Consider the following 20,348-nt stretch of genomic DNA (forward strand, 5'->3'; position numbering starts at 1 on the left):
ACTCCCATCATTGACTTTAACCTGGGTTTTACAGTGGTAATAATGACAAAACCCGCAAGCTTTACCGTGATTATCCTGTAAAACTGGCAGGAACGACCGATTTCCCGTGCAAGTGTGTAATAATACAGAAATCCCAATGTTGCTGTCGATAATTCAATGCTTCTGCACCTGTCGTGCTGGTGCCAGCTTTCTCCAATGCAATCAAGGAATACCAATAGCACTGATGTGAATTTACAAGTCCCACTTAATCATGCAAGGTCTAAATGAGTTTTTAATGGTGCATGAAACTATTATTACTAATCAGCAAGTTATCTTGCCTTAATTAAACTAATTTTATTCATGTGGACTGTATTTTAATCACTTAAAATCATACGTTGTAAACCTCTCAGACTCGTCCTGTAGTGGACAAGCTTGCAGGAGTGTACAAAAATATTCTTGGGAATATCCAAAATCCCAAGAATTGATATTCCATGCAAATTGATGGAAGATATCATGAGAGACAGAATGGTTGTATATTGACATAGCCACAAGCTGATCACAAAATGAAGTTGCGAAGGTAGAAGGAGACAGCATCTCCGGAGAAAAGGAATAGGTGACGTTTTGGGTAAAGACCCTTCTTCAGAGACCAGAAATGTCACCTATTCCTTTTCTCCAGAGATGCTGTCTGACCCGCTGAGTTACTCCAGCTTTTTGTGTTGGCTGCGCCTAACGGCTGCGGCTCTCTGGCAGTCTGTTGTCTTTTTTTCTTTTTTTTTGTTTGTGTCGGTGTTGGGATGGTTTTTGTTTCTGTTTTTGGCTGTGTATGTGTGGTGGGGGGGTGTGGGGGGGTGAGGGGGGGGGTGGTGTGGGGGGGTGAGGTGGGGTGGGGTGGGGCGGGGGAAACCTTTCTTTTATTAGGTCTCTTCCCCGGGGCGCAGCTCGCCCGCGGGGCCTTCCATCGCCCGGCGCGGCTCGGCTGCGGGACTTAACATCGCCGGCGCGGCTCGGCCGCGGGACGTTTCAGTGCCCGGTGCGGCTTGGCCGCTGGACTTAACATCGCCAGCGCGGCTCGGCCGCGGGACGTTTCAGTGCCCGGTGCGGCTCGGCCACTGGACTTAACATCGCCCGGTGCGGCCACGGGACGTTTCGGTGCCCGGGGCTCGCTCGGCCGCGGGGCCTTCCATCCCCTTGCGGGGGCTGTGCGTGTCGTTTGCCTCGGTAGGGGTCGAGCTGCCTGTCTGTGGGTGCGGGGGGAAGAGAGGGGAAGTTTTGTTGCCTCCATCACAGTGAGGGGGTGTTTGGAGTCACTGTGATGGATGTTTGTGTTGGGGTCGGGTGTCCTGTGTTCTTTTCTTTTTTACTGTGTTTTGTGGCTGCTGAAATTTCGTTCGGTGTTTGTGCCGAGTGACAATAAAGTGTTGTTATGTTATGTTATGTTATGTGTCTATCTTCGGTTTAAACCAGCATCTGCGGTTCCTCCCTACACATAAACTTGGAAAGGATTGGGTCATGTCTTACTAACGCAATTTAATTTTTTTTCTGCAGAACTGAGAAACATGGTGAGCATTTGCAGAAATTGTATGCAAAGGCTTTTGATAAGGCCAGATTTGATAAGGTTGACAACAAAGGAACATTAATTAAATGTGAAAGAACATGGAGCTAACAGCGTTTCTTTCCTTTTCAACTATCGTATTGCACCTGTAACCAAAGAAACTTGGCTGGTGACAGGTAGAAAACCTTTAGTTGTTGGTGGATTATTCAAGGGATGCCGCCCAGAGAAATGTCTAGGACTTTTAACCTTTAACCACTGTTCCATTACATGAATGAAAGAATAGAGCCACGGATAATGCTGTTGGAGGGCGCAGTTAGCAAAAAGTAACATTATGGTAGAGATAGATAATGCACGCGAGTTGAAGTGCAGCACACGGGATGTGGGGGGCACGCGAGATCATTCAACATCAGAGAAACAGAGAATTGAACAATTAGCTGTAAAGGAGAAAAGGGGAGACACAAAATGCTGGAGTAACTCAGCGGGTCAGGCAGCATCTCTGGAGAGAAGGAACGGGTGGCATTTCGGGTCGAGATCCTTCTTCAGACTGATGTCAGGGGAGGAGGAGGGACAAAGATAGAATGTAGTCGGAGACAGTAAGACTAGTTAGACAGGAGAAAAGGGTTGTGGGTGCACATGCACATTAATTATGAGAAACAGATACAAAAAGGTAGTTGAAAAGGAGAGAAGTGCAATGGCCCTGACCTCAAAAGGATGGAAGTGGTGCTTTAGTTGTAGAGAACCTGATCAATGTTGGTAACAAACTAAAGGATGGATAAGGAGAGGGATGTGGACACATTCACCTGTACATAAGGAATGCCAAGGTTTAAAGAATTAAATAATGCAGGTTGACCGTTTAATAAACACACTGAATTAATCAATCATTTTATCAAAGTCTTTAAAAATTCAAAAAGGAATTCAATACATGTAACTGCAAGGAAGTGGGTAGAAGAACAGATAACTAGAGGACATAATATCAGGAGCAAAGGGAAATAATTTTCCACAAAAGAGGCTGTTGGAATTTAAAATCCAATCACTCAATTAGTGGTTACTTGAATGTTTTTAAGACAGAGATTCATAGAAACATAGACATAGAAAATAGGTGCAGGAGTAGGCCATTCGGCCCTTCGAGCCTGCACCGCCATTCAATATGATCATGGCTGATCATCCAGCTCAGTAACCTGTACCTGCCTTCTCTCCATACCCCCTCATCCCTTTAGCAAAAAGGGCCAAATCTAACTCCCTCTTAAATATAGCCAATGAACTGGCCTCAACTACCTTCTGTGGCAGAGAATTCCACAGACTCACCACTCTCTGTGTGAAGAAATGTTTTCTCATCTCGGTCCTAAAAGACTTCCCCCTTATCCTTAAGCTGTGACCCCTGGTTCTGGACTCCCTCAACATCGGGAACAATCTTCCCGCATCTAGCCTCTCCAACCCCTTAAGAATTTTATATGTTTCTATAAGATCCCCCCTCAGTCTTCTAAATTCCAGCAAGTACAAGCCTAGTCTATCCAGTCTTTCTTCATATTAAAGTCCTGCCATCCCAGGGATCAATCTAGTGAACCTTCTCTGTACTCCCTCTAAGGCAAGAACGTCTTTCCTCAGATTAGGAGCCCAAAACTGCACACAATACTCCAGGTGCGGTCTCACCAAGGCCCTGTACAACTGCAGTAGAACCTCCCTGTTCCTAAACTCAAATCCTCTTGCTATGAATGCCAACATACCATTCGCTTTCTTCACTGCCTGCTGCACCTGCACACTTGCTCTCAATGACTGGTGCACCATGACACTCAGGTCACGTTGCATCTCCCCTTCTCCTAATCGTTCACCATTCAGGTAATACTCTGCTTTCCTGTTCTTGCCGCCAAAGTGGATAACCTCACATTTATCCACATTATATTGCATCTGCCATGCATTTGCCCACTCGCCTAATCTATCCAAGTCACTCTGCAGCCTCCTAGCATCCTCCTCGCAGCTAACACTGCCACCCAGCTTCGTGTCATCCGCAAACTTAGAGATGTTGCATTCAATTCCCTCGTCCAAATCATTAATATACACTGTAAATAACTGGGGTCCCAGCACTGAGCCTTGCGGTACCCCACTAGTCACTGCCTGCCATTCCGAAAAGGACCCGTTTATTCCTACTCTTTGCTTCCTGTCCGCCAACCAATTTTCTATCCATCTCAACACTGAACCCTCAATACCGTGTGCTTTAAGTTTGTACACTTGATGTCTTGTGGTTACAGATGCAAAGGAACATGATGTAACAGACTGAAGACACATCAACCGTGGCCCAATGGAAGGGCAGAATGAGTTTGCTGAACTTATTTTAATTTTAGATTTATTGATAATTCCCCAGCTTTCTTCTGGGAATCTTGACCATTTAAATAATTTAAAGGTGCTGAACAGTGTGCATGCAACTGTGCAATGAGGGGACGTCCAGAGTCCATAATGCTGAGTAAGCGTATTTTCATTTATACTGAGGCACTGCTTACCTGGCAGACGTCAGAACGTAAACCAGTCTTCCAGAAGCCTTGACTGCTCAGTTCTACCGTCACCTCGCGTCGCATGGTATTCTTCTGACGGATTTTCTGCAAGGCTTCCTGAAATTGAAATAAAGGGAGCGGTTTTTGGAATGCGCTGAAAAGGGGTGGATGTACTGAAAACGTGCCTCTCTGTTTGTGAGCATAGGTGAACAGAGCCTTAGAATCTTGAAGTGTTTAGAGAAACAGAGGCTCTGTCCATCTATGCTCACTAAGCTGCAATCACTCTCTGACCCTAACCATAAAGTCCGTCCAAAGCTTCATCCCTCTCCTTCCTCTGTCATCTTCACATCACTATATGATCATAAGAGGATTAGAGGGTGTAAATGCAGTCTTTTACCCAGAGTAGGGGAATTGAGAACCAGAGAATGTAGGTTTATGGTGAATGGGAAACATTTAATAGGAACCCGAGGGGCAAGAGTTTTTTTACATAAAGGGTGGTAGGTATATGGATTATACATTATAAATAAAGGGTGTCTTTTTCTGAAAACAAATAAGTTACTACTATTTCATATTGAAAACATTAAGACATTATTTGAACAATAGTGTATACCCTGTATCTTAGAATAAACAAAATTAAATCTAAATTAAGTAATCAGTCAAATGATCTGCAAGCTCCATACTTTGAAAGAACAAACTAGCCGTGTCGTTTTTTAAGTTTCACAGAAAAATTTGGTAAGTTTTAATATTTTCAGTGTTAAGAATAAGCATCATTAATCAATTATGACATATAATAAAGCGTTGGTGCGTAAATCCCAGTGGACCTTTATTCCCCCTGGATTAGAATACCCTGCACAGTACAAATTACAATGCCACTTTCACTTTGTTTGAATATAGTACCCTATTTGAAATTTGGAATGAATAATATAGAGCAAATGTATAAAGTTGACAAGCTTGTGCAAAAGGCGTGCAGTTTAGTTGCCAACTGGTCTGCAAGGCAGATGAGCTCTTACACAGTGCAAACATCGATGGCAATCAGCACCGAACATAGATGTTTGGAACAGATGCTCAACAATATGAACTCAAAGTGCAGTTAAACGTGGAAATCTGTACAATCCTTTTTCTTCCCTATTCTCATCATTTCAAAACAATTTAATCTTGTTCCTCCATAATTTCCTTGAGATTCAAAGCAGTAAAGAAGTTCATTCATCAAGTTTACTAACTAAAACACTAAAGTAATCACTGTATCCCATCCAATCCCCTAAGAATATAAGTAAAAGTGATCAATGGCAAACAGACGACGTCAGGCACAAGGAAAATTAAATCTTGTCAGGGGCACAAAGCAGAGGCTCCAAAGCCAGTTTATTCTCTTTAAGGTTACATTAAGGTTCTCTGTAAACATTCTGACTCTTACAGCAGGGATGAAATCTAAAGGAATTACAGGATTTATAGATCCAAGATGACTTCAAATAAACCTGGATTTAAAAAATGTTGTGTTTATTGTTTCGAACTTCCCAGTGCCTGGCAATAGTGCTTGGGCTATGCACAATATTTCTGCAAATATTATTCGATGCAATTGAGTTGCTCTCATCTCCTGCACCTTTAATTATTTGTTCAAACATAAAAAAAGGTGGCAGATCCATTTCGTTCCCTTGTAAGCAGCCTGCATATAGTTTGCCTTCTAACAAAGTTTATGATTTCTGTGACAGAAAAAATCTACCTTTTCATAGCTTTCAAAGGATGAGTATAATACAGTAGAATTAAATAAACAAAGCCACTGATTATACTCCTGCGGTTTAGGTTATTAGTTTTAGAGATACAGCATGGAAACAGGCCTTCTGGCCCACCGAGTCCGCACTGACCAGCGATCACCCGAACACTAGTTCCGTCCTACACACCAGGGACAATTTACAGAAGCCAATTAACATGCAACAATGTGGAAGGAAACCAGAGCACCCGTAGAAAAACCACATGGTCACAGGGAGAACATACCAATTCCATACAGATAGCACCCATAGTCAGAATCGAAGCCAGGTCTCTGGCGCTGTAAGGCAGCAACTCTACCGCTGTGCCACCCCTCGGGTTATTGGTCCTCACTACAGCCGCTATGACTGTCCACTGTTTTTTCTCTTCCACAGCACTTACATCTATCTCCCTCGCAATCCCCAATGAACATAAGAACAAGCAGAAGCAGGCCATTTGCCCCTTCCTGCATGTTCTACCATTCAGTACCATGGCTTATCTTTCATTTCCACACCAATTTCCTGTAATAATTTCTCATCCCTTGATTTCCATAACATGCAAAAATGTATCAGCCTCTAGTCATTCTTCTTGACTATAATATCTGAATCTCCACTGCCCTCTTCGGGAGAGAATTCCACAATTCACTGCCCTCTGAGTGAAGAGATCTCTTCTCATCTCGGTCTTAAATTGCTGCCTTCTTGTTGTGAGAGTCTGATCCTTGGCTCTCAACATCTCAGCTACAGAAAATATCAAACACCCAGCTGCCCTGTCAAATCCAGTAGAAATTTCTGTGTGTTTCAATCAGTTCATACCTTTTTCCTCTACAAAGTCCTGTTTAATTCCCCCTCACAAAACAAACCTGCCACTCCAGAAATCCAAGCAAAGACACAAAATGCTGGACTAACTCAACAGGTCCAGCAGCATCACTGGAAGTGTTATTTCGGGTCAGGATCTTTCTTCAGACGAAAAGAACCGTCACCCATTCATGTTCTCCAGGGATGTTGCCTGACCCGCTGAGTTACTCCAGCATTTTCACTCGACTGAAAGAGTAGAGGGGAGATGGTGAGTATAAAGAGGGGAGGGAGAAGGGTGGGGAGGCAAGGTGGTTCCGGGAGAAGAGGGATCGATGGTCAGGTGGGGGTGGGAAGGGTGGAAATGGTGAGAGGTGATGTGGATTGAACAAAAGGCTGCAGATATAGATTATATAAGAAAGGAAGAATGGAACCAAATAAGGGAGGACAGGGGGGCAGATATGAAATGTGCGGGGAGGGGATAGCGTGAGCCAGGAGGAGTGTGTGGCTGAAGCGCAGATGGTGTGAATGGGGAAAAACTGGGTGATGGGAGGCTGGGGAGGCTGGCAAGAAGGATGTGTGCAAGAGGACTTGAGTAGATCAGAAGGAGAGGGAAAGGGACGGAGGTTACATCAGGTTAGCTGGTTACATGAAATTTGAGATTTCAAAAGTTCTTGCCATTAATTTGTAGACGAATCCAAGCAGAATATGTGGTGATGTTCCTCTAGTTTGTGTTTGGCCTCACCCCTCAGTGGAGGGCCAAGGCCAGAGAGATCAGCGTGGAAATGGGGTGGAAATCCCCTCTTGTACTCTCTAACCCCACCCAGCACCCCATGTTTCCCCTCTTTCCTCTTCCCTGCCCCCTTGCACGCATGTCCTTCCCTTCAGCTTTACGTTTCACTTCTCCTCTTCTTTGCAACCCGTTTGTGCCCTTTTCATCTTTAGCCTCCATCACTTTGTCCACCCATCTGACAATCCACCCCTTCACCTGTATCCACATATCATTTGCCAGGCTTTGTTCCATCCCCATTGATCAGTCTGAAGAGTCCCAACCTGAAATGCCGTCTGTCCATTCCCTCCACAGATGCTGCCTGACCCACTGAGTTGCTCCAGTACTTTCTGTTTTAATTAGTGCTGTAAAGCATCTCTTTTATTTTGCATCAACTTATAAAGGCGTAACAGTGAAAGATTGTAAGATTTGAGAAGTTTTCCCTCATTCCGCAAACAACAAAACCAAAGAGCTGCAGTTTGGACATTTTATACGGGACTGGGGCTGATAGCGGAGAAAGGCTGCGGTCAGTTTTTTTTTTTAGGAATGTCACAATCCGTGGGTCCCAAGATGGCCGCGGGACCTCGTGACCAGCCACAAAAGCAAAAACCCCACAGCCCAGTCTCTAGGTTCCTGCAAAGCCACGGCCAGAACAATGGATGGATATTGGCCGTGCAGAAACCCGCGAAACCAGGTCGAAGTCCAGACACTGGGGCGCTGACATCAGCATGCTTCACAATGCCCCAAGCCGACCTACACAGTTAATCCCGTTAAGGGGGCACAATAGCCCATAGAAACCTACCTGGCAGGTGATGGGAAACCAGTTAAACCCATCACCTCTCAACGAGAAACAAATTAACAGACCGTCTAGCCATCACCGGTACCCCCGGACATAACGCAGAACAAAGAGAAAACTCGAAACCTATCTTTGAAACAAAGAGATCCCTAGATCTGGCGGGAGATAGGACAGGTCAGGATTAGTATAACTGGCCACGATTTTTGGGTTTTAAAAAACGGAAAAACGGAACGCAAGAAGGGGACGGCAGTCAGAAGGAGGTAGAAGTCTCACGGCAGAAGTCAGAGGACGCAACGAACGGCAGGAAACTCACGGGACAAGCACGGGCACGCAAGAAACGGAAAACATCGGAGGAAGCAGCACGAACAGCCAGTAACCCCAGTAATAGCCCCATGGTGAGCATGTACCCCGATCCTGCACATCCTGGACATAGTTTAGTGTAGAGGGGAGGGTGGTTTTAATTAACGTGGGTGTAAGTGTATATGTGTTGGCCAATTTTACGATGTGTCGTACGTTCCCCATCTTACAGTCAAGTATATGTCTTATAGAACATTGCGTTTAAGATTCAGAGACAAAGTATTCATGTAATTGTGCATAGGTGTAATAGAACTGTGTCAAAGTATTCGTGTAGTTATGTATATGTCTTATAGAACTGTGTCAAAGCATTCATGTACCATAGTCCCAAGCGCTCAATAAAAGCCTTATTCCATTTAAACCCTGGTCTTCAAATCTGGTCTGGTTGAATTTTTCTGCACTATCAACGCTCCTGCATCTAAGTCCAGTATCTAGAACCGTAGGGGGTGAGTGGGTCGAACCACTCACGGGGAACCAGTGTGCGCAGCCTGGTCGAGGGACCAGAGCAAGGCACGGGGACCTTAGGTCGGGCGAAAGCTTGGCGCAGAAACCCCTTACAAGATTCTCTGCATTAATGGTACAGACTGGAAAGCTTTGGTCTTCGGTCAGGCCTGAGGAAACCATAGCTACACAATTGTAGGCCACCCGAGGACTATCACCGTCAGAACGTGGGAGGAAATCTAGAAATGTGCCAATCTTGTCTTATTGGCAGCAGGTTTTCAACATTTTTTAACAAACTTCTGACATTATCCTATTATAAGCTCATAATTTCTAGCATACTTGGGTCACTCAGCCCATCAAGTCTACTCCACCATTCAATCATGGCTGATCAATCTTTCCCTCTCAACCTCATTCTCCTGCCTTCTCCCCATAACCACTGACACCCTTACTATTCAAGAATCTGCCAATCTCTGCCTTAAAAATATCTATTGTCTTGGCCTCCCGTCTGTGGCAATCAATTCCACAGATTCACCACCCTCTGACTAAAGAAATTTCTCCACATCTCCTTTCTGAAGGTACGTTCTTTTCGTCTGAGGCTATGGCCTCTAGTCCTGGACTCTCCCACTAATGGTAACATCCTCTCCACATTCACGCTATGCAGGCCTTTCACTGTTCAGTAAGTTTCAATCAGGTCCCCCCTCAATCATGGTCAGGAAGGCCAGCTCTGACCTGGGTTGCCCCCTCGACTCCGTGCAGGTGGTGGGAGAGAGGAGGATGATGGCAAAGCTAACATCACTGCTGGACAACAACTCCCACCCCATGCAGGGCACTGTCACTGCACTGAGTAGTTCCTTCAGTGACAGACTCTTTCACCCTAAGTGCGTGAGGGAGAGATATAGGAGGTCCTTCCTTCCCGCTTCTGTGAGACTGCACAACCAGCACTGCTCCCAGCAGACGAGTCAACAATAACAGCTAAGAACACAAAGAAAATTGATGACAATTTATGTATCTTTTATTTATAATGAATATCGCTTGCTATCCACTTTGCTGCTGTAATACTGTAAATTTCCCCGGTGTGGGACGAATAAAGGAATATATTATATTAGATGCCTCTAAATTCCAGCGAGTATAAAGCCCAGTGCCTTCAAATGTTCATCATTTGTTAACCCAATCATTCCTGGGATCTCATAAACCTTCTCTCCAACGTCAGCTCATTCTTCCTCAGAGATGGGGCCCAAAACTGCTCACAATTATTATAAAGCTACACAAAAGTGATATGTACAATAAACATTTAACGCCTAACATGTGTTGTTACTGCATTTAAAGACAGACTTCTGGTGAGGTTAAACAACATTGAGAGAAACTGACAGAGCGCACTCCTCACCTCTCGCTGGGCCAGTTTCTGCTTATCCGCTTGCTTGACCTTTGGACTATTTGCTAGCAGATGCCGCAATTTCACGTAACTCTTCCAAAGCTTCTGGTACCTTGGAGAGAAAAAAAATTACATTTTAACTTGCTTTCAATCCTGCAAAGCATATGCCATCTGCTAAACATAAATAAACTTCACATTGAGTGTCCAAACCGATGGCACAAATCAAAAATATTATAATTTTGGGGTCAGCAACTGTAACCTATAAAACTAATAAAGCTGTATATGTTACACAGGCTGAAAGGTGATGCAAGAGTATCCAATGTAAGAGCTGGAGCAGATGTGTTTACTGTGTGCTGAAGATACTGCGTCTGGATTGTTGATTGTTGGGGAAATCAAACAAACAAGGCTTGAAACAGGTATCTGTCCACCAAACAATACGACCAACCTTTATTTGAGGCCTCATTTGCAGAGGTAGGATGCTTTGAACACTGTCATTGCCAAACTAGTTACATTCAGGATAACCACAGTCCAGGTGGATCATGAGCACCACTCTCTAAGGGGCCCAGTGAAGGCTGCCACCAAAAGCGGTCAATACTAGTGACATTCTCTAGTCAGAGAGCGGTGAATCTGTGGAATTCTTTGCCACAAAAAGACTGTGAAGTCAGTGGATATTTTTAAGGTAGAGATAGATGGATTCTTGATTAGTACAGGTGTCCGAAGTTATGGGGAGAATGGGGTTAGGAGGGAGAGATAGATCAGCCATGATTGAATGGCAGAGTAGACTTGATGGGCCGAATGGCCTAATGCTACTCCTATTCCTTATGACATGACTTTGGACAGGAAAGAAGAACCTTGAGCCCTCTTTTTCCTTCAAAAGACAAGGTTGCAGGTTTACTAAGTCGAGTTCAACATAACAAAATGGTTTGATAAGTGAAGGCAAAGATTCACAGAGATCATGAAGTGTTTGAAGTCAATCGCATTGAATTCAGGAATACATCAACACCAGGGTATAATGATGTGCCATGTTCAGCAGTCATATTTCATCAACAGTGTTTCTACTTGTGGGAAAGAGCAAAACCCTGGGCAGTTATATTGGCTCTTCAGTATCTCTAGACTGGTTTTACTGAAGAGCCAAAATAAAAAAAAAAGATGGCAGAAGACTTGAATAGGGAATAAACCACGGCGTGGATATATTGAGCCAAATACAACGATCATAAAGTACAGGTTGTGTCAGGAAGCAGCTCATGAGATCAACTAGATAATGGCACTAAATGCTGACCTGACCAACAAATCACATGAAGGCAAAAGGCCTGAGAATGGTCTCTCCAATTCTCATCACATTTAAACACGAATAAGCCAATAACTCAGCAGGAAACAGATCGAAAAGGTGGGATAAACTGCAACAGCTCTTACATTGACTGACGTAGACACAACCGGCTGACTGTACATATTTCTATAATTGTAGCTCAAATTCTTGCTCATACTGCATCCAAAATGGAAAACGTTCAATGTTAGGCACTCAAAATGGAAAATTGCTTCTGTAACCCAACTTCAACATCCCTCCATCTTTACAAGAAAAATACTGCTGATATTCCAAGACGATCAGAATTACTATATAAAACAGAAAATGCTTAGTCACCTGCTACAAAAACAACTACACTCTTCCCTACACAGGGTAGTCTGGGTAGTGTTTTTTTTAAGCAATGCTATAAAATTAGTAACTATAAAATAAAAGACAAGCATCTAGTGAATTTCAACTTGAACAGTTCTATTCTGAGTCGGTATGGGGGCTGTCACATCAGTAAAGCATTAATGTTTCAGTTTCTCCCTTGTTGCTTTATTGACATAAGCAGTCCCTTGGGGTTGAGGATGACTTGTGTCCATTGCATTGCGGCGGGTTTCAAGGTAGCTGAGGAGGCCAACTTGGGACCCACAGGTGGGACAGGAGATGCCTGACAGGGTGGTGGATCTTTTGCTTGTGAGGTGAAGTCCTCTGTGCATTGTTTATGCAGGCTGGGCTCCCAATGAACAACCTCAAGGATCTCAATGTCACCCTGAATACTTCTCCATTTTGAGCAGTAGTACGCCAAGGAGGCTTTGAGAGCTTAATTTTTTTTCCTCTGTTCATCTGGCAATTTCTTCTGTCTGGCAGACCGAGCTTCATGCTGGGTTTGCTGCCTTGATCATCATTCTTCATATGCTATGCTTTACGCACCATAACTTCTTACAGCTTTTGAAACTGCAATACCCTGAAGCTACAATCAGATTCATTCTTCCAAATTCCAGGTATACTTTTCACCTATAAGTGTACCTTCAATCAACCTTCAGGCGAGTTGCATAGAGGTATTCCAGTGAGGGGGTCTCACAATTTCCATAATAGCATAGCAGCCGCAACAAGATTACATTGACAATAACATAGCGCCACTAATGACCTACAAATTCTGTTTCACCTCCATATCTAGTTCAAATCTAAAAGCAAGCATTGAAAACTAAATCTGCAGGGAATTTAATGCAAGCCTTTTTTTTTGTAGGACACATTCAGTTATCAGTAGGGAGCACTTTGTGGATAGATTACTCTGACCTCTTTCCAGAAGTTGGAATTACACATGAATTACGATATAGATTACTTTATTTATGCTAACTACTTAAACCAAAATATAGTCATCAGTTGCAGTACAACTAGATAGCACCCAAATATTTGGTTTGGAAGGGTGTTGGCTCAAGTGCCAGTCAAGGAAATAGAGTACAAAATTCTTCACAAACTAATACACCACCGAGAAGGAAATGTGTGTCAAAGGCACTATTTTTCAGCACATACATTAAATCAAGGCCTCAAGGATGCTGTTCATTGACTTTAGTTCAGCATTCAACACAATAGTCCCCAGCAGACTGGTTGAGAAGCTGCTGGAACTGGGGCTTAGCACTCCTCTGTGTGCCTGGGTCCTGGACTTTCTCACCGCCAGGCCCCAAGTGGTCAGGATGGAGGAACACACATTTAGCTCCCTCACCCTGAACATAGGATCCCCCCAGGGTTGCGTCCTTAGCCCCCTACTGTACTCCCTGTACACACATGACTGTGGGGCCAGGTTCAGCTCAAACTCCATCATCAAGTTTGCTGATGACACTGTGGTGGTGGGCCGGATCTCCAACAACGATGAGAAGGCCTACCGGGAGGAGGTGGCTGATCTGGCACTGTGGTGTCAGGACAATAGCCTCCTCTTGAATGTCACTAAAACGAAGGAGCTGATTGTGGACTTCAGAAGGTCTAAACTTCCAAGGACGTACACGCCACTGGAGATAAATGGGTCTACTGTGGATAGGGTGAGCAGTTTTAAATACTTGGAAGTCCGCATCACAGAGGATCTGACATGGGCAACGCACACTGCCGCACTGGTGGGTAAGGCTAAGCAGCGCCTTTACCACCTTAGACAGCTGAGGAAATTCAGAGTGTCTCTGAGGATTCTTCATTGCTTCTACTCTGGGGCTGTAGAGAGCATCCTGTCCGGCAACATTACAGTCTGGTTTGGGAACAGCTCTGCTCAGGACAGGATGGCCCTGCAGAGAGTAATGCGTTCGGCAGAACGCACCATGGGAACTACACTCGTCCCCCTGCAGGACCTATACATCAGGAGGTGCAGATCCAGAGCAAGCAAGATCATGAGGGACCCCTGCCACTCCAGTAACGGACTGTTCCAGATGCTACGATCAGGCAAACGCCTCCGCTGTCACGCTGTGAAAACGGAGAGGATGAGACGGAGTTTCTTCCCACAGGCCATCAGGACTGTCAACTTTTATAACTCCAGAGACTAAATTTTTGTCTACACTATAGTAACTTATTAACTTTATTTATATGCTGTAACTGTAATTCTTTTTTGTGCACAATCCGCAGGCATTGCCACTTTCATTTCACTGCACATTGTGTATGTGTATGTGACAAATAAACTTGACTTGACTTGACCATCTGCAGTTGAGTTTATTATCATACGCACTAGTATGATCGGAGACATAGTCATACAGCGTGGACACAGGCCCTTCGGCCCAACTTGCCCACACCGGCCAACATGTCCCAGCTGCACTAGTCCCACTTGCTTGCATTTGGCCCATATCCCTCAAAACCTATCCTATCCACGCACCTGTCTAACTGTTTCTTAAATGTTGGGATAGTCCCAGCCTCAACTACCTCCTCTGGCAACTCGTTCCATACATGCACCATCTCAGTAATGTACAATGAAAATCTTGCTTGCATTAGCATCACAGGTACATAGACTCAGACAACGCACAAAAACATAAACTAAGCATAAATTACACAAATTCAACAAGACTGTAAAAGAAAACAACTACAAAAAAACAAGACATTAATGAAAAAGACAATGAGAAAAACAAGTTGTTGGCAGTGCAGGATGTGGTCTACATTGCCTAGTCCTCTCACAGGTGGATACAATTGATTTCATCTTCAAGACAGGCAAGAAGTTCTCCCCAACATTGTAGCCAATAATTATTCCTCCTTCAACATTACTAAAGCAGATAATCTGATCATTATTTAGTTGTTGTTGCCATTTTCAGAAGATTGCTCTGAACAAACTGTCCCTTTGTGTCGAAGATGAACATAAAATGCTGGAGTAACTCAGCGGGACAGGCAGCATCTCTGGAGAGAAGGAACGGGTGACGTTTCGGGCCGAGACCCTTCTTCAGACTGATGTCAGGGAAGTGGGCGGTACAGAGATAAAATGTAGTTGGAGACAGTAAGGCTGGTCCACTGGTGCCACTGTGCTGCCCCAGCACGTGGTTAAATCAGAATGTTTGCAAGAGTGAATGTGCTGTGATATTATTGCTGGTGCTGAACGGCCACATAAGTTTGGGAATGTCAGTTTATCCGTGCTATACATCTGTGTAGTGATAATAGGAAAGCAAAGTACATCTGCAGCAGCTGCAAGAAGAAAAATCAAATACCTTGAGCTTCACTGTCAGACCACCAAGTTTGCACTGAGCAATTAGACTGGAAGCCACAAAGGTCTTATGATTCAAAGGTTGCAAGGGACTGTACAAAGCATTTAAGCACATTTGACAAGTGAAAGTGTCAGCAGTAAAATCTAGCCAGGCTACTCAGGATACCAGGCAACTGAACAAAGCAGCAAGGTAAGATTTTGATTAGTAGCAGCAGGGAAATGGGAAACTGAGAAACACAAGCTCAATTCACAATGATTAGTGGCAGCTTGTCAGGGGGCAGAGGGAGAGAGAACAGCAAGACTCAGATACAATCCACTGAATGCAAAAGGAGCATCAAAATGAGACTAATTATATCAAAATATTCCTCACCTACCAAGGTACTGCACAGTGGGAGTTCCAGATTCTTTGGAGCACTCCACTTATCAAAGATGATACCACAAGCGTTAAATTTATGATTGTAATACATAATAATAATGCATTAGTCTGAATCCAAGATTCATTTTAATCTGCAATGCAAGGGGACCCCTATAACACACAATCCCATGAAATTAGACCGGGTTTCAAGTATTTCTTAACCCGCCAGGTTTACCAATCTAACTAATTTAGAGTTTTTTTCCGTTTCACACAATTATTACTTTTTTTTAAATCACTCTGTTAAGACTATGGCACAGTCAACTTGGGCGGCAAAGTGGCGAAGCGGCAATGTTGCTGCCTTACGGCACCAGAGACCTGGGTTTGATCCTGACTAAGGGGTCCGGACTGTAAGGAGTCTGCACATTCTCTCTGTGACCACGCGAGTTTCCTCCGGGTGCTCCGGTTTCCAACCACATCCCAAAGACGTGCAGGTTTGTAGCTTAATTGGCTTCTAAGAATTGACCCTAGTGTGTAGGATGGACCTAGTGCAAGGGTGATCGTTGGTCGGCGCGGACTCGGTGGGCCAAAGGGCCTGTTTCCATGCTGCATCTTTAAACTAATCTCTAGACTAAACTGCATTTTCAGATAGAGAAAAAAAACTGGAGCAGCTCCTCCAGCCAATCAAGCCTATGCGGCTTTGAATAGGTTCCTGACTGTATGCCTTACGTAATCCCTGTATCCCCCGGTTCCACAACGCCCTAAAACATGTGATCTCAGCCTTAAGTACATTCAATAACTGAGGAAGAGAAGTCCAAAGATTTACCACCCTCAGAGTAAAACATTTTCTTGGCTCAGTAGCCAATGTCGTATCCTGAAATTAAGAGCCTAGTTCGAGACTCTCCAGACTGAGGTAAAAGTCTCCCCACATCCATTGTCATTTTTCTCAGACCTTGCAAGACTCGTTAAGATATGCTTGCTTTCCTCCTTTTCTACAATTACACTCTCAATATCTCGCTGCAGGTAGCACCCAATTAAAGCTAAAATTCCGGGAACATGAAAATAGCACCGTTAAAAACTCCCTGGATTATGGCCTGGTTCTCCTGCTTTTGACATTTGATCACATGTCTGCCGTTATTACATTTCCTTAACTAGCATATTCAGAGCTAGCATAGTTTCTTAACTAGCATATCTTTGATTGGATGTGACCTTGCACTAAACGTGATTCACATTATCCCTTAATCATGTCTCTGTACACGGTGGGTGGCTCGATTGTGTCTTCCCGTTGACTGGTTAGCACGCAACAAAAGCTTTTCACTGTACCTCGGTACACGTGACAATAAATTAAACTCAAGCACAGAACAAAATCAGGCTGCATCGTTTATTGCATCCACTTATTGCCCAGTTCTCCGTCCCCCACATTTAATCTCAAATTGGTATCGACCACACCCATCCTCCAAAAGGTAATGAACCAAATCTTCCAAATGTTTAATCATCTTTATACTCTGAACTTTACGTTGCTCCTTCAAATTGGTTTCCTTTGAAATTGTAATACTAATTAACCTGATGTTTTGTTAAACATCATCACTTCATTAAAACGACAATGGAACTACATGAGAGCATCAAAACACTTGCATTCACACATCACTGGTTCCAGACTTATTTTGGTTGAAGAATTGCTGAATTTTACCCCTAACTGTTTACAGAGAAAGGTTTTTTTTTTGTAAACAAAGCTACTGAAGTTGATAAACCTGTCGTTGTTGTTAATTGAGATTTTAAAGGCATGAGATTGATAGGTTTTCGATGGGTAAGTAAGTGGTCTGAGAATGTGCTAGAGGTGGTGATAATGTGGAGTGGGGACAGAAGGGTCTCGACCCGAAATGTCACCCATTCCTTCTCTCCCGAGATGCTGCCTGACCCGCTGAGTTTACTCCAGCCATTATGTGTCTACCTTCGAGGTCACAAGATTGACTGGAAAGGGTGAACAGGATCATGGAGCCGAATACCTTCTCCATGGCCTCCTGCAGCACTTTTCAGTGAGAAATCAGGAGGCAGGAGAAGGCAGGAACGGGGTACTGATTAAGAATGATCAGCCATGATCACATTGAATGGCGGTGCTGGCTCGAAGGGCCGAATGGCCTCCTCCTGCACCTATTGTCTATTGTCTAAATCACAGTCAATGAACAACTTGAGATTTCCATACAATTCATTTCACAGCAATACACAATTCCCACCAAAAATCCAAAAACGTCAAATGCAGATAACTGAAATCATACATATGTATGAAGAAACTGTAGATGCTGGTTTAAACCAAAGATAGGCATAAAACGCTAGAGTAACTCAGCGGGACAGGCAGCATCTCTGGAGAGAAGGAAAGGGTGACATTTCAGTGGACTCAAAAAATGGATTTGCAATGAGAAAGACTATTGCAATTTCTCCTGCACTATCTTTGAACTTTAGAAATACAGCACGGAAACAAGCCCTTCGGCCCATCGAATACCCAATACACCAACACTATCCTACATGCTCGGGAGAATTTACAATTTTTACCAAAGCCAAATTAACCAACAAACTTGTACATCTTTGGAGTGTGGGAGGAAACCAGAGGATCGGGGGGAAAACCCATGAGGTCACAGGGAGAACGAACAAACTCCGTACAGACAGCACCCCATAGTCAGGATCGAACACGGGTCTCTAGAAAACTCTATTGCTGCATGCCCCCCCAATGTGGAGCAGCCTTTCCAGCCAAATCAACATAGATATGTCAAGGACAAATATCAGTGCCCTTGAATGAATGCTCTTACACCTCTCACAAAGAACTACACAGCCGGTTGCCATCATTATTTACCTCTCACCCAATCCCATATTCCAGTTCACCCCACACCATTCTGTCAGACGACTGGGAGTAGGGTCTGGCTATGTTAGACACTCAAATGGCACCTTGGGCTTTCCTTCCCCAAGCCTGTGACCTTGATGGACCCTAACACCTGCTGGTTTGGTAAGGAATACAAGTTGGTCATTGAAAAACTTTTTCAGTCAGAGTTGTGAATCTGTGGAATTCTCTGCCTCAGAAGGCAGTGGAGGCCAATTCTCTGAATGCATTCAAGAGAGAGCTAGATAGAGCTCTTAAGGATAGCGGAGTCAGGGGGTATGGGGAGAAGGCAGGAACGGGGTACTGATTGAGAATGATCAGCCATGATCACATTGAATGGCGGTGCTGGCTCGAAGGGCCGAATGGCCTACTCCTGCACCTATTGTCTATTGAAGTCTCACAAGTTTTGCACTCCAAGGATGCAAATCATCTACCCCATCCTGCTTCCCCATCTCCCATTCCTCAAATCCTGCTGCTCATTGAAATATGCCATGATTTTAATTCCGAAATCAGGTATTGCATGCCATGTGATTCCATACCACAAATTGGATATAATGTGATTGATGAGATAGGGAGCATTATTTGCATTACACTGGCTGAAATGGTAACTGAGATTTCAATCAGGAACTGGAGAATCAATTAAAATTTACATTGAAAATTGACAAATCAGTGATAAGCCTGTATTGCAAATAAAAAAGTCTGTGGGAATAAAATGCTTCCATGTAACCTCCCCACTGTAGTCGGACGCTATTGTCTCTGAATAAAACAGTCTATCAGTTTTGCTGCAGGCGGCCACTGAAACTGACAATCTCCACTGACTCTTGTGCAATGATGCTCTATTAAAGGTAACACACACACTTGAGCATTTTGAGCTAACTGTGACAAAAATAAACATTACTATTAAAAGACTTTTAGTTTTGAAAATGTTATGGTGAAAAAAACCATTACTGCAAACTTTTCTAGCTGCTAACTCCCTTTCCCCATTTACACAATTGCTTTTGTAACTCAACATTCTATAACACGAGGTTTCTTAATGCAACTATTGCATTCGAGCAGAACTACTTGCAACTATAGCAGAATTATTTGTGCTATCCATTTTCATGTAAATATAGCTTGCTCACTTTATTTGGCACAAACTGACATGTTTGCTTGAATTTCTCTTTTCTAGTATGGATTCTAGCACACAAGCAAAAAGACAGCAAAGGCCCTGTCATTTCCCATAAATTATCCTCTTCCTTTGTGTGAGATGCAGCAGCAAATTGGAATGGAAACCTTAATGGTAGGTTAACACAGGGAGCGTCAATGTCTCAGACTGAAAATGTCACTTCACCTGAAATCCATTCTTGATTTTCCTAACTCCACAACTTCCTTCAGCCAAAAAGCTCGTGGAGATTTCTCTGCTCTAATTATGGTCATATCCAATGATTTTGTTCCCCCCAAACGTCTCAAAAATCTCTCGATTTTTGTTCAAATTTATTTTAACGAATCGTCTGCAGCTAGATATTTGACAAAATTCCAGTGAAATACCCTTGGGCTAATTTTACAAATATATACCCGTTTATTTGGCATTGCTAACTTTGTAACTTTCAAGCAAATTAACTAAAGGTTCCAAACACGAACTGGATGTTTGAAAAGTTTTTTCCCTTACAGAAAGCAGGATAAAATACATTACTACACAGTCACCCAGCCTTTTTATTTATAGCAAGTTTATTTGTCAATTAAGTGATCAATTACCAAAGAGAAAACAAAATTCGTACTTTAAGTTTTATTTGGGAACTCGTATTTTTGAATACAAATTGAAAGTCATTAGGCGGGAACAAGATTATTTTACCCTACAGAAAATAACAAATGTTAGATCGCAAGGATGAAGTCCAATTGATTGGTGAGGTGGGTGGGTG

The 20,348-nt window shown here is 43.5% G+C and overlaps 1 protein-coding gene across 3 annotated transcripts in view; it reads right to left on the reverse strand.

Annotated features, from left to right (window-relative positions):
- Window positions 1-20,348, reverse strand: part of drosha (drosha ribonuclease III) — a 138,284-nt gene that overhangs the window by 77,154 nt on the left and 40,782 nt on the right. For all 3 annotated transcript variants that reach the window (XM_078419456.1, XM_078419440.1, XM_078419448.1), the window contains 2 exons: window positions 10,293-10,392; window positions 4,027-4,134 (listed from right to left, as the gene is read on the reverse strand). In XM_078419456.1, the coding sequence (XP_078275582.1) occupies window positions 4,027-4,134; window positions 10,293-10,392 (208 nt within the window). The remainder of the gene's footprint in view (window positions 1-4,026; window positions 4,135-10,292; window positions 10,393-20,348) is intronic.

The sequence above is a fragment of the Rhinoraja longicauda genome, chromosome 2, assembly GCF_053455715.1.
Source record: "Rhinoraja longicauda isolate Sanriku21f chromosome 2, sRhiLon1.1, whole genome shotgun sequence".
In the NCBI taxonomy this organism is placed as follows: Eukaryota; Metazoa; Chordata; class Chondrichthyes; order Rajiformes; family Arhynchobatidae; genus Rhinoraja; species Rhinoraja longicauda.